At 52.2% G+C, this 14,375-nt stretch overlaps 1 protein-coding gene and 1 long non-coding RNA gene across 2 annotated transcripts in view; one reads left to right on the top strand and one right to left on the bottom strand.

Moving 5' to 3' along the window:
* Positions 1–647: 647 nt before the first annotated feature.
* Positions 648–5,388, bottom strand: LOC139040097 (uncharacterized). The gene is made up of 3 exons (XR_011493992.1): positions 5,175–5,388; positions 3,823–3,925; positions 648–1,666 (listed from the first exon to the last, which is right to left on the bottom strand). It is a non-coding gene; the product is annotated as an uncharacterized lncRNA (long non-coding RNA).
* The window catches only part of NEURL1 (neuralized E3 ubiquitin protein ligase 1), an 85,411-nt gene continuing 75,330 nt past the window's right edge, over positions 4,295–14,375 (top strand). Inside the window, exon 1 of the mRNA XM_014829110.3 lies at positions 4,295–4,968. Coding sequence (XP_014684596.1) covers positions 4,884–4,968 — 85 coding nt within the window. The 5' untranslated portion in view covers positions 4,295–4,883. The remainder of the gene's footprint in view (positions 4,969–14,375) is intronic.

Genomic DNA, 14,375 nt, shown 5'->3' with positions numbered 1-14,375 from the left:
ATAAGTTTGTTGATATCCACAAAATAACTTGCTGGGATTTTTATTGGGATGCATTGAACCTATAAATCATGTTGGGAAGAACTGACATCTTGACAATACTGAGAACTACTGTGTGTTTGGCCCTACACTTAGTTGTGGGAGGTGGGAGACTGGACTGGAGTACACAAAAGCACAGGACAAGCTCCCCCAGGATGCACCTCACACAGTGCCAGGCATACAGGTAGTGCTCAATAAATGGTCACTGGGGTAATGAGTGAAGCTGAATCCCAAAGCACCTGGGAACAAGGAAGCTATGGTGCACCTTCCATGCTCAGGTGGGTAGCACAGACTCCCATCCTTCACAGGGAAGGCCTAGCCTCAGGGAAAACTTTGCGGGAAAGGTACCATTGAGAAGGGAACTGGCCAGGTGGGCTGGTCTGAGCGAGACTCTCAGGCTGACTGGGTGGCTGTATTGATAGGTTAATTCACTGATTTATTCATTCATTGATTCACTGAATAAATATTTATCGAGTATCTGTTATGTATCAGGCACTCAGGGATCTCCCTCTCTAACGTGACCAGCCATCCCCTGCAGTTCGGGCAGGACAACCCTGTGCAGGTTTTCTGATGGCCTGGGAACTATGGGCTGAGCCTCGGGGGTGGCAGGGTGGCCCTGTGTCCTAGCTAGGGATGGCTGTGGCTGTTTCTTATTTTAAGGTTATTTTCTCAACAGGGAGGGAGGTGTCATGCCATTGACGAGGGTGGTCTCAAGTTTAGGGAGTCCGGCTTGGCCTAGATGAATCCCACTCCTGCCTGGCTGGTGGGGGACCATCCCTGTGGCTGGTTCTCGGCTCAGCATCCAGGGGCTCGGGGAAGGACGAAAGGAGACTCTCAGACAAGTATTTTATTTTATCAACATGGAGACTCTGCAAGACTTGAACTGATCTGGGAGCTGTGGAGAGTGAGAGAGAAGGGAAAGAAAGAGGTGAACCATGAGGAGGAGACAAGGCTAGGAACAAAAAGAGGAGAGACAGCCAGGAGAGAAAGTGACAAGGGTGGAGAGAAGCAGAGCAGGGGAGAGAGAAGGAGAGAAAGACAAAGGGAGGGAGAGAGAGAGGAAGAGGGAGAGAGATAGGAAGAGGGAGAGAGAGAAAGGAGCCAGCCAGAAGGGAGAGAAAGGAGGGAGAGAGAAGGGGAGGGTGGGGGCCAAGCTACTGTTGAAGGGGCCCCAGTTCTGCCCTGAGTCCCTGCCTGGGACCCTCCCTCTCCTGCGTCTTAGTTTGAGCACTCATGGCACCTGCACATGCACATGCAAGGACACACACGTACACACGTGCAAACACGCATGCACTGACACCCACCCCCTTGGGCACGGCCTTCATAATCTACACTGCTGGGCAGGTGGGGCTGCCACTGTGACAGGTGCTGGAGCAACACCTTATGAGTAGCTTCCACTGAAGCCACCAAAACTTCATCCAGCCCCATCTCCCTGGCAGGTTCCTTCTCCCCCCTCTCTTCCAGGATGAGGCTGAGAAGAGCCCTCGGGGCCACACAGGCACTTCCCTGCCTCCTGGCAGCCGCCTTGGTGAAGGATGGCTCGAAGGCCTTGGGGACTCTGTGCAGAGTCCAGGCAGGGATGAGGGTGCTGGAGTCCTTTGATCCTCCGAGCTGGGTCTAACCACAGCCCCTGCCAAGAGAGGGTTTCTGAGGCACAGCACCCCTCAGAGGGGTCACTCTCAGCTTCTCTGCGTCCCACGCATCCACGTCCCCTCCTTTAGGTCCCTGCCTAGCTAGGGACTTGCACCCAGTTGACACTTGACAGTGGCGCCCCCTCCCACAGTACAGAGCTCCCTGGAAGGGCTAAGGCCAGGCTAGGGAGGTGGCCTTGGGTACAAGACTTCAGAGGCCCTCACTCTCAGACTTGAGCAGGTGCAGGGCTGGCCATGCACGACTCTGAGAGTGAGCATCTCCTTACATTTTATGCCAGGGGTGTCTTGCTTGCCTCGTCATAATCCTGGCCCTGTTGATACTTCCATTATCTCCTCAACCCTCTCAGGTCAGGGGAAGTTTCTGTACTGCCCTCAGTTGCCTGCCTTGGTCCCTAAGGCCTCTCACCTTCCTGTGGGGGCCCCAGGATCAGGCCGCCCTGAGCTGCAGAGCCCGTTGCCGCCTCTGGACTCCTCAGGCGGGCCCTGGACTCTGGGCCTCTCTTCCCTCCTTCCCGTTGACCTTCTCCTCTCTCTCCTGCTTTGCCCCCAGTCCCAAGTTTAGACCACATGGGGCCTGTGCCATCCCTGCTGTCCCCTACCTTTGGGGCCTCACCCCCACCCCCATGCCCTGGCCCATGCTCCAGGTCCTGCTCCCTGGGGAAGGGAGGGGTGTGACTCCTCTAGGAAGGGCCCCAAGCCTTCCCCAAGCCACCGTCTGCAAATCCTACCAAGGGCCTTGCATTCACGCACACTCCAGGGGAATCAGGCTCGCCTATACAGAGCCTTCAGATTTATTGTGAAGCCAGCAGCAGCTCACAGTGACCTCATTCCAACAGACTTCAGGGGGCATATGAGTGCATGTGAGTGTGTGTGTGAGCTTGTGTAGAAGTGAGTGTATGACAAAGGAGAGAGGTGTGTGCAAATGTGTGAGTGTGCTGCCATTCGGGGTCCATGCATTTCGGACACACGAGTCGTCCGTTGGGAGTGAGCCTCGGGAAGACACGCCCATAAAGAAGACAGCACCTCTGACCTGCCATGTGCAGTCTGCAGCTGGCCAGGCACGTGATCCTCGGCATCTAAGAGGCTGGAGGTGGGGGTGGGGCCTGTTTTTCCCTCCAGACCCCAGAGAGCAGCTGTCATGGATATTTCTAGCTCGCCTGGAGTCCCAGACATTTAAGGATGTGATGCCTGGAATGGGGTGGGGGTGGGGGGCAGGGGATGGAAATAAAGGGCGGTTCCAAGGCTTTACTCCCAGGGATCTTAGCTGAGTTCTGCTGGGGGGGCAGGGGGATTCATCCATTCCACAAGTATTTTTTGATAGTCTGTCATGAGCCAGACACTCTCCTAGGGGCTGGGGACATCATGGTGAGTGGAGCCAACCTACATTCTTGTTGCAGGAGGCAGAACATAAACATGAGGGAAAGGCTACTTTCAAACTAATTCCAGAAAACAAAACAGAATAACGGTATGGAAGGTGACTGCGAGTGGAGAGGTTCTTTAGCTGGGGCGGTCAGGAGGTGACACACGAACTGTGCCTGAATAATGAGGAGCCAGCACATGGGGACTTGAGGGAAGAACCTGCCATAAGAAGATGGATGAGATGCTGTTTCACCCCATAGCCTCCCTGGACTCTGGATCAGAGTTGCTGAAGCCAGTCAGGGAGCTAGAGGTGACCTAGAGGACCAGGAAGGCAGATTCTCTCTCTGGAGGGACCACGGTGCATCTTCTACCCCTGACAGACTGGGAGGAGGAGATGCCCCAGGTCCAAGTAGGAGGAGAATGACCTCCTTTTCCCCTCCTGCAGTCTTCCCGGTAGCAGTGCTGAGCTACAGGATGGAAGAGTCATGTGAACAGGGGACTTGCCGAAGCCTCCTTCCTCCAGGAAGCCTTCTTTACTACAGACCACAGAGGACCCCCTCACCCCACCTCTTATAGCTGACAGAACTGCTCAGTTCAGAGTTCGCGGTTCTCTGATGGTTTGTCCCTGAGATCTGTTCCCCCAGCTTGGCCAGGGACCCAGTCTCCTAGGTCCAGTCTGTATTCATCCCAAGGCCCCCACTGCCGTGTGTCCAGGAATTGGACAGCCTGGGGTTCTTGTTCTGAGCCCTTGCCCCAGTGCCCCTTGAGAGCTCACCGAGAGCGGAGGATCAAGTGCTGGAGCTCCTAATCTCACTTCGTTTATTCAGTCATCCATTCACTCATTTAAATTTTTTTCTTGAGCCTTTACAACGTACCTGCTGTAAGGGAAATTGTAAATTAGAGCTACCTCGCCCGCCCCTGGCACCCAGGGAGCCCAACGTTCTTGCTGTACTGTTTCTCTGGTTTTCAAGACCAAGTCCCAGGGTCCATGAGAGCAACAAGCCCAACCCGTGGAGCCCAAGTCTCGGGCTGATAGCTGACCCCCGCCGGGACCCCGGTCCCCCGCGCCGCCGAGAACTTGTGGCCACGGGAACGCGGCGCGCCCCGGGACCACATCTGGCTGAGCGGGCGCGCGCGTGTCACTAAGACGCTCATTCACCGGCGCAGCTGTCACCATAACAACCGGAGCCAGGGAATCCTGGCGACGGCTGCGGGCGAGGGGCGGGGGCGGCGGTCGCGGGAGGGACCCGGCGGGGGCAGGAGCGCGGCGGCCGGGGGAGACCAAGCACCGCGGGCGCGCCCAGCCCGCTCCGCGCTCCACGGAGCCCCGCTCCATGCACACCCGCAGGCGGCAGGGCGCCACGCACGTCGCCGCAGCGGCAGTCCCCGCGGGCGGGGACCGAGCCTGCTGCCGACCTCCGAGCCACCGGGCAGGCCGAACTGCTGAGCGCCCGCGTCGCGGGCCCTGACTCTATGGCCCCAGGGGAGCGCGCCGGAGCCGCCGCGCAGCCCACCACCAGCCGGAGGAAGAGGGGAGCTCCGGGCACCGCCGGCCCCAGCCCCCGGGCCCGCCCGCGGCCCCCGCCCCAGCCGCGGGGAATGGCAGGCAGGTAGCCGGCTCGCGCGAGGACCCCCGCGGCGGGCAGGACCCGCCGAGGACGCAGGAGCCCGGAGAGAAGGAGAGGAGGAGCGGTCCGCCCGCCCCCGGCCGCAGCCCCACGAGGGCCCTCCCCCGCGGCGCGCGAGCGCGCGCGCACACACTTGCACACAGTACCTCGGCTCCTGCCCAGTCTTGCCTGCTCCCCGCCGGTGCCGAACCCTCTGGGGCCGGATGCCATGGGTAACAACTTCTCCAGTATCCCCTCTCTGCCCCGAGGAAATCCGAACCGGGCGCCGCGGGGTCACCCCCAAAACCTCAAAGGTAAGGCTCGGCCGGGGCCGGGCTCAGCTGAGGACCGGGGCGCAGGTGGAGGGGCAGGGAGAGGTGGAGAGGTGTGGTTAGGGAGGATGGGCAGGTGCCACCTGTTGTGCGCGTTTGGAGACAGAAGATGCACATCTCACCATGGAGGTGGGCTGGGGGTGGGGGGCTACGGGTGGTGATGATGAACACCGGGGAGAATGGCGTACCGTGGGGTCTGCGCAGTTCTTTCTGCCAACACGGGAAACGTCACTGGAGTCCCCTCAGGTCACGATGCTAGGAAAACGTGTAGGGGTGAGGAAGGGAAGTTGCTAGGTGTGTAGCGGAGGGTAGCCGGATGCTCATGTCTGCCAGCAGTGCTTCTCAAGGGAGGCACCACCATCTCCTTTTTCATTTGCCCAGGACTGGAGAGGTCACGTTGGAAGCACTAGTTGCATTTCCAACTGGAAGGTCTTAAAGATCCAGCACTGACACATAGCAGCCTGCAAGAAGGGGCCAGAGCCAATGGCTTCTGGAGTCCGCTGCAGCTGTTGACTTTTTGCATTCACTGAATCACTTGGTTTCTGGTTTCCCCAAAGGCCAGATGTCCATTCCCAACCCTAGAAAGGAGTGGCTGGGAGCCTTGAAACAGAGGGACATTTACCAGGAAGATCTTTGCCCTCTAAGCCTGCCCACCCACCCAACACCCTCAGGGGGGCCCCAGCCCCAGTTCGAAGTCCTGCAGCTTCCAGTGCTGTCTCTGACCTTTGGAAGACATAGCTGGGTCCTCCCAGACCCTCAGACCCCACTGATTCCCTTCAGGAAGCTGCTTTTCTGTCACCCTCAGAACCAGCCAGCACTTGTCCTGGGCATTCTGACAGCTAAGAGCCAGGAAGGGAAGCCCTCAGGCTGTCGCAAAGAACAACTGGCTGATTCAGCCCCCTGGGGTTATAAGGATAATAGTAATGCCCTTTGACAAAGCACTGAAGTTTACAAAGAACTTTTACAAACACCTTTTCTTGGGAGCAAGGAAGCTGCTCTGGGTAGTCAGGGAAGCCGATCATACCCACTTTACAGTTGAGGAGAACTGATGCTGGTTTCGAGTTCCCAAGGCCAGTGCGAGGCAGAGCCAGGCTGCAGATCTCTATCTGCTGACTTGGAATTCTGTCCTCTCTTTCGCTCGACAGTTAACCTTTGAGACTGGGAGAGAGGAGGAGAGATGGGACCATCGTCCCTCATTCTAACTCCAACTTTTTCAGAACTTCAGTTCTCGCTCTCAGCTCAGGAAAATCAGTGGGTTTGTTGTGTCTTTCTGGAAATTAATGTGGCAGTACTTTTTAAGAAATATCATATTCGTTGGCCTTGTGATTCCCCCTGAAGGAACTGATCCCAAGGAAATAGAGATGCAGGCAAATACTTATGCAGTGGGCTAGGATGTTCACAGCAGTGTTATTTATACTAGGAAAACAACTAAAATGCCCAGTAATCGTGGTGTATCCTCTTGGTGGAGTGTTATGCAATCATTAAAGTTGTATTTTTGAAGAATATTTGGTGACTTGGGACAATGTTCATAGCAGCATAATGACAGTTGAAAAAAGCAGGATACAAGGCTCTATATACTGTAAGATCCCAGTTTTGTTAGAATGAAATGATATGAATGCAAAAAAAAAAAAAATCAAACAACCCTGGAAAGAAGTTTCCAAAAGGTTAACAATGGTTTCCTCTGGGTAGTGGGAACACATGAGACTTTTTCTTTTCTTTTTTTTGTATTTCACTCTTTTCTAAAATTTCTACAATGAGCAAATATTATTTTATAGAATCAGAAATAATCTGTGAGTGTTAGCATATATAAAGACTGATTCTGAGCATTGGAAACAGATTCCTAATGATGGAGGAAGCTGTGGACATCGCCCAGTTCAATGTCCTCCCTTACAAGTGAGAAGAGTGAGGGAAAGGGTTAGTGATTTGCCCAGTCACTCAGTGGGTCAGTCAAGAGAGGATGGGCAAGCCAGGCTAAGTCCTTCCAGCGCAGGGGTTAGCTGGGGGCCAGGGAGTTAGCTTGGTGCATTAATGCTCACAAACTGCCCCAAGAAGGCGCTGCTCCATCCTTGACCCTAGGGAAGCCCAAGAAGGCCTCCATAATTGCACCTCTTTTGACTTAAAGATTGGGATGGTGAGGATGTAAGTTCTCTGTGGCTGGGGTCTTTGACAAGGGAGGAAGTGGGCAGGAGAGGGTCTGAGGCCCTCCCTCCTCCCTGCCCCCACCCCAGCCTCCTCCTCTGCCTGAAACCCCCCTTATGCTGCCTCTCTGGTTTGCAGGAATCAGTTCTTCTTTTGTGGGAGTGAATGGTGAAGTTCTTCACCCGGCCGTCCCCCTCCCCTGCCCATCTCCCTTCAGGCTTGATTCACTAGAGTTTATTCTCGCCTGACACTACCCACACACCTACTGGAGGTGGCTGTGAGAATTTTGATTCTGCTCCTTTCAAGCCTGAGATGAAGGATTACAGCGTGCCCATGAAGACCATGTATGGGTGCCCTCCATCCTTCATCCAGGGTCCGCTGATCCTCCTTCTCAACCTGACTTCTCATCCTAAAGAGCCATCAGCTTTATTCTGTGATTGTTTTAGTGTTCACTCCAAATTCCCTTCTAACTGTATCAGCATTGACCTAGGAGTCTTCTCTGATACATCAGTGGTTATCCAGAATTCCATTCCAATTGTATTGGTGTTGACCTTGATACTGACTGACTGTGATTCTAAGACTGTCCACCCAGAATTCTGCTGGGACTGCTTCTGTACTCACCCAGAATTCAGCTCTAATTCTTATCAGTGTCCATCCAGAAATTTGCTGGGGGCAGGGACCGTCTTTTCTCTATAATTGTAATCTCTATTGATTTCTCACCATTTTAATTAAAACAACTGGAAGGAGCCTGGTGTAATAGTGGCCCTGGGACTCATTGGAGATCTAAGATTGGTCTGGCTGTCAGGCTGACATGAAATGAAGCTCATCCATCACCTGGCGGGTGGTAGACTTTGGTCTTCTTCCTGAAGACACACTGGCCTCACTCCACTGCTGGCGGTTCCCACTGGGGTCTGAACAGGGTTGGTTTAGGAGTGTCCAGGGGAGAGGTCTAGGGTATAGCTCTGGGCTTAGGACCAATAGACAGTTACGAGGAGCTGCTATGTTCCTGGCTCAGAGGTGAGGGCTTCTGACATCCCTGTACACTCACAGGCTGAAGATCTACTTGGAAAGGCAAGGCTAAGGGAGGAAATAGAGCGAGTGCTTGGTTGGACCATTGAAATCCCAGATGTATGTGGGCAGAGGGGAGTCAATGAAGGATTTGAGCTGGACATGGAGGAAACTGCAGAAATTGGATAGATAGCAAGGGGTGCAGTGGGAGTCCTAGGGTGTAGGGAGGAGAGTCGAGGAAGGGACATACAGCAAAGTCTTGCAGGTGGGAATGAGCAAGTGGGCGTATATATTCTCGGTAGCGGGCACAGGGTGACTGCGGCAGGGAATTCTTGCTTCATGGATCCCAATACAGAGAATAAAGATCTTCCTCCTTCCCCAGCTCTTTCTGAGTGCCTGCCTGCTTGATGCTAAGTGGTGATGGAAACGTAGTTAGGAAAGCCTTTGGGGAGGGCTCCCAGCCCCAGGGGTCACCCATAGATCGGGATTGGATGGGCCACCTCCCATCTTTTTTTTAATTGCAGTAAAATTCACATAACATAAAATGCACCATTTTAACATTTTAAAGTGTACAATTCAGTGGCATTTAATACATTTACAGCATTGTGCAACCACCACCTCTATCTAGTTCCAGAACATTTACATTACCCCAAAAGGAAAGCCTGTACCCATTAAGCGGTCACTCCCCATTACCCTCTCTGCTGAATCCCTGGCAACCACTAATCTTCTTTCTGTCTCTATGGATTTGCCTATTTTGGACATTTCATATAAATGGACTCATACTATATTTGTCCTTTTGTGCCTGGCTTCTTTCACTTAGCATAGTGTTTTCCAGGTTCATCTATGATGTAACATGTATCTTCTTTCATTTTTGTGGCTGAAAAATATTCTGTCGTATAGATATGCCACATTTTGTTTATCTGCTTGTCAGTTGATGGACATTTGGGTTGTTTCCACCTTTTAGTTATTGTAAATTTTGCTGCTCTGAAGATTTGTGTATAAGCTTTTGTTTGAACACCTGTTTTTAGTTCTTTGGGGTAAATACCTAGGAGTAAACCCTCCATCTTTTAAAAGCTGGTACCTCTTGAATTGGATATTTCACAAAGCCACTGGCTGTGACAGCCGCAGGGAGATTGTCCCCCTCCAGCTTTGACTGGGTGTGACGCCAGCCAGACACCTGTTGTTTTCAGAGTTTCTTTTCCATGACGGCTGAGGCTCCTGGCCGGCCGAGGGAGGAGCTTCCTAGGTCGGCCCAGGTGCCTTGATTCTTTGAGGTGGGCCAGAGTGAGCCGTGGGAACTTGTCTGCAGACCCTGAACTTCCTCTCTGCTCTCTGAGGGTGAGGGTGTGGGATCCGTCCTCCGAGGACAAGGTCCTACCTTTCATATTCTCGCTGCTTCTTCCCTGAGTCCACATTCTAGATACTGCAATAGCTGCCTTCCTAACTAGCTTCTCTACCTCTGGTTCCTTCTTTGATGCTGCCAGAGCGATCCTTTCATCATGCCCCTCCCCTATCAATGGCATTCCATGTTATGACTGAGACCGCCATAATCGGATATTCAAGGCCTCCGTTCTTTAGCCAACCCACAGATATTCCCGCAGCCCATGTCTGGGCTCCTTCCTTGGTTGTCATGATGCTTGCACGTTAGGTGAGCTCATCTAGCTCTCCGCCCCCAGCAATGCAGCAGACAGACCTGACGGAGTGGGGTGGGGTGGGGTGGGGTGGGTGCTGGTGGCCTCCTCTGCCACCCCAAGACTTCAGAGAGGCTAGGCTAAGACAGCCTCCGTTTTCAACTCTGAGCATCTATCTCGCACACCATGTTGGTTTTTAGTTCAGTATGACCTTTGAACCCTGTATTATCAATCATAGCAATAATCTTTCTAATAGCTACCGTGTGTTGGGTGGTTACCATGTGCTAAGTACTTCCATGTAGATTATTTCCATTAATATCCTCCTGACAACCTACTGGAGGGGGGGGGCGGGTATTGTTGTCACCATTGTATAGATGGGGAAAGAGAAACTCAGAGAGGTTAAGTAACTTATCCCATACCACAAGTTAATAACTCATGGAGCTGGGATTCAAACTGTCATGACCACTATACTCTCATGTCCCCATAGAATTTGGCTTCATTGGGTTCTGTCTTCCATTGTGGGAAAGAAACTGGGGAGCAATCTCCTGGGCTCTGGACAGAGCCCCAGAGGAGAGAAAGAGGGTGTACAAGGGGCTCTTGATGTCCCTTCCCAGCCCCCTGTCCCTTACAGCTCCCCTGCAGGGTTCTTAGCCATGGAGACTCATCAGCCAGTTATCACTTTCAAGGGAACTTTCAGTTCCCTTGGGCCACTATTTCTCAAAGCGAGCCTTTTCTACTGCCTGCATCAGCTGGAAGCACGTCTAAAATGCAGGTTCCCAGCCCCCAGGCCAGACCTACTGTCTCAGAATATCTTGGGGGGACGGGGCCCCCAAACCCCAATGAATCATGTTTGATAAGATCCCCAGGTCGTTCTGATGGGTATATCAGGTCTGAGAACTTCCAGGCTGTGGGACCTCAGAACAGACCTACTCTGATGCTGTTGGAGTTGGTGAGATTGGGCTTCTCAGAGGAGGGGAGCCTGGAGTTGGGTGGAGAAGACTTGGAATGGAGCTTCAAGGGCATCTCCGTGAGGCTGCAGCAGCAAAAGCACGGAGGCAGGAAGATGCAAGGTGTGTGCAGGGGCCGGGGCAGTCCCTCCTGCCTGGGATTGGGGGGCTCCCGGTGGGGAGCTGAACAAACACGTCAATCTTTGAAGGTAGGTTGGCACCCGATCTTGCAGGGGTGAGAAAATCTTGGATCTTGGATCTTGGATGTCAGGATGAATACTTTATTTTTCTATTATTACTTTTAAGAAGACAGCTTGATTTTTTCAATGAGTGGAAGATTTGAACAAATATTTCAACACACAAAATATATGAGTGGAAAACAAGCAGATAGAAAAATTTTCAATGCCATTAGTTATTAGAGAAGTGCAAATTAAAACCACAATGAAACACCACTCTACTTTCCCGGGAATAGCTGGAATTAAAAAGACCGATAATACCTAGTGCTGGTGAGAATGTGAAGCAGCTGGAACTCTCGAACCTTGCTGGTGGGAGGCGCCTTAGACTTGGTCCTGTACGCAGTGGGAGGACAGCTTTTGAGCAGAGGAGTGTAGTGACGTCATTCAAACAGCAGCAGCAGCAGAATACCGCTGTGGGGAGGAGGGAAGGAAGCATCTGGAACTGCTGGGAGGTTAATGGCAGCTGCAGAGCTTCTGTCCTAGGCCAGGCTGAAAGGGCCGGGTGCACAGCCATGCTGACGACCTCATCTAGGATTCCCATGGGTTATTCTGGAAGCATTTCTGACCAATGGCTATGGTCAGAAGGGCAATTGCTCATCAGAATTTAAAAAAAAAGGATTTTTAAGAAGTGCCTTGATGCTAGGCACTGTGCTAGGTGCATCAATGTAGGTTAATTCCTTTACTTTCTTAATAAAAGTGAGGTTGGCATTATTGTTCCCATTTAACAAGGTGAGAAAATTGAGACTAAGAATGCTGCCTAGAAACACTGACCTAGAAAATGGCCAAGTTGGGATTTCTACCCAGGACACCAAAGCCCACAAGGGAGAAAATTGGTTTTGGAGGGAATTTCTACATGTTGGGGCTTCCTTTCACCGACCCTCTGGGATGGCATGTGCCCACCTCCAAGATGTGCACATTGAGGCATTGGCTCTAAATCACAGAGCCCAAGATGGAGGCAGGATGGACAACAGCAGTAACAGAAGGAGCAAGAGGGAGGAGGAAGGAGGGCAGAGCTGGGCACTGCCCAGGGGAGGCCTCCACCCCAGTGTGCCAGCTGCCTGGGCCTATTTCCTGTTGGTCTGTGACTCTCTCATTCCTGGTCCTGTACACCCAGGGGCCAGAGGCTGAGGGGCTGCTTTTCACTGAGCTGGTTGCTTTGGCAACCCCGGGCAGGATGCAAGTGGTCTCCTTGGTAACGCCTGGGAAACCTGCCTGAGGGATGGAGGGAAGTGGACTGGCCAGCAGTCAGGCTGGGTGGCACAGGCAGGGCAGGCTGCCGAGACCTCAGGCGTGTGGGGAGGGTCAGGCTTACGGAATAGCCTGGGCTGTCTGTTGGTCCTTCCCCAGAAAGCCACAGTCCAGAGGCCCTAAGGGCCTGAGGGCCTGCCTGGTGAGACCAGAGGCATTAATGGGCCAGCTCAGGAAGTGGGAGGAGATGGGGGTGGGAGTGAGAAGAGGGGAGAATATCTTCTGGATGACAGATCCAGCTACAGGGTTTATTAAAAGATGCTTATCAGAGGTCATTACCCAGATCCTGCTGCTTCGGGGAAATGAGCAGGTGCTGACGCCTGTGGGGGGGGAGCGGAGAGAGAAGAATGGCTAGGAGAGGGGGCGGAGGGATGGGACGGGAGTCACTGTGAGCAGGTGGGAGGCCTTGGCTTTCTCTGCTCTCGCTGCAGTCCTGAGTGTAGGTGGGGCTCTGCGCTGTGCTCTGGGACTGAAGGGTGGAGTGGGGGTTCCAGGGCTGCTCTGAGGCAGAGGGCTCATTCTGTTGTTTAACAAACACATACTAAGCATCAGCGATGGGCCAGATGCTCTCCTAGGCATGAGGATACAGTGGTATACCAAACAGACGAGGGCTCGCTGCCATGGAGCTTTCCCTCCAGTGGGGGAGGCAGATGGGGACAAAAAGGACAAATGAACAAAAATGAGTCAGAATATGATGACAGTTGCTAACATGCGATGTGAAGAAGCCCATGCTAAGCTCTTTACACTTAATATCTCATTTAATCTTTAAAACAACCACGTGGAGTAAGTACAATTATTAACCCCATTTATGGGTGAATAAACTGAGGCTTGGAGAGGGTAAGCAACTTGTCCAAGGTCACATGTCTGGCCTGAGGTGGAGCTGGGATTCTAGCCGAGATCTTTTTGACTTGGGAGCTATCATTCTTTTTTTTTTTTTTTAAGAAATACTTTTTTATGCAGAACAGTTTTAGATTTACAGAATTATTGCAAAACAGTACGGAGAGTTTCCTAGTATTCTATAGCCAGTTTCCTCCGTTATTAACATCTTACGTTAATATGGAACATTTGTGATAATTAATGAACAAATATCAATACATTGTTATTAACTAAAGCCCATATTTTATTCAGATTTCCTCAGTTTTCCTTAATGTTCTTTTTCTATACCAGGATCCCACATTATATTTTTAGTTACTACATTATATATTTAGTTGTCACGTTTTCTTAGGCTCCTCTTGATTGTGACAGTTTCTCACACTTTGCTTGTTTTTGATGGCCTTGACTGTTTTGACCATGACTGGTGAGGTCTTCTGTAGACTGTCCCTCTATTGGCGTTCATCTGACGTTCTTCTCTTGATTAGGCTGTGGTCATAGGTTTTGGAGAGAAAGACCATAGAGGTGAAGTGCCATTTTCATCTCATCATAACGATGGTGCGTGCTCTCAACCTGGCTTACCACTGTTGATGTTGACCTTGATCACTTGGCTGAGGGAGTGCTTGTCAGGTTTCTCCGTTAAAAACTTAAAGTTACACTTTTCTCCCTTTTCCGTATTGTGCTCTTTGGAAGAAAGTCGCTGTGCGCAGCCCACACGGGGGGTGGAGAATTCTGCTCCACCTCCTTGAGGCTGGGGCACTTCTTCGACTGCTCTGTCAACTCTTTCTTCAGTTGTTTATCCAAGCAGTTACATTTAGTAAGGGCTGTGAAAGAGAAGCCTAGGGAGCTGGAACGGGGGATCTTGACCTGGTCTTGGGCGTCCGAGAAGGTTTCTCTAGGGACGTCGGCCTCACGTTCCCAGTATGGGTGCTCCTGGCATGTTGGGCGTGGAACTATTCATTTAGCATCCCTGACCCCTGCCTATTAAATGCCACTGGCCACCTTAATGTCATATTATGACATTAAAAAACAATAGCTCTCTTATATTTTTAAAAGCACCCCAGAGGGGGCAATACCACCCCCAATTGAGAGCATTGAGCTGGGTGTGGAGGGCGGCAGTGAAGCGTTGTTGGTAGGGGGCCTCACACAAGCCCCTGGGCTTGAAGACAGCACTGAGGGTTGGCTCGCTGCTGCTGCTAAGTATGGAGGGGCTGAGTTAAGATGTTGAGCACAGTTTTTGACAGTTGAATGGAGCTAGGGGACAAAAATTAGAATTTAGGACCTGGCAGGGAGGAAGGCCTTTGGAAAAT

The sequence above is a fragment of the Equus asinus genome, chromosome 2, assembly GCF_041296235.1.
Source record: "Equus asinus isolate D_3611 breed Donkey chromosome 2, EquAss-T2T_v2, whole genome shotgun sequence".
Lineage (NCBI taxonomy): Eukaryota > Metazoa > Chordata > Mammalia > Perissodactyla > Equidae > Equus > Equus asinus.
Note: the sequence above shows the minus strand (reverse complement) of the source record. Positions and strands in the feature narration are given on the sequence as shown.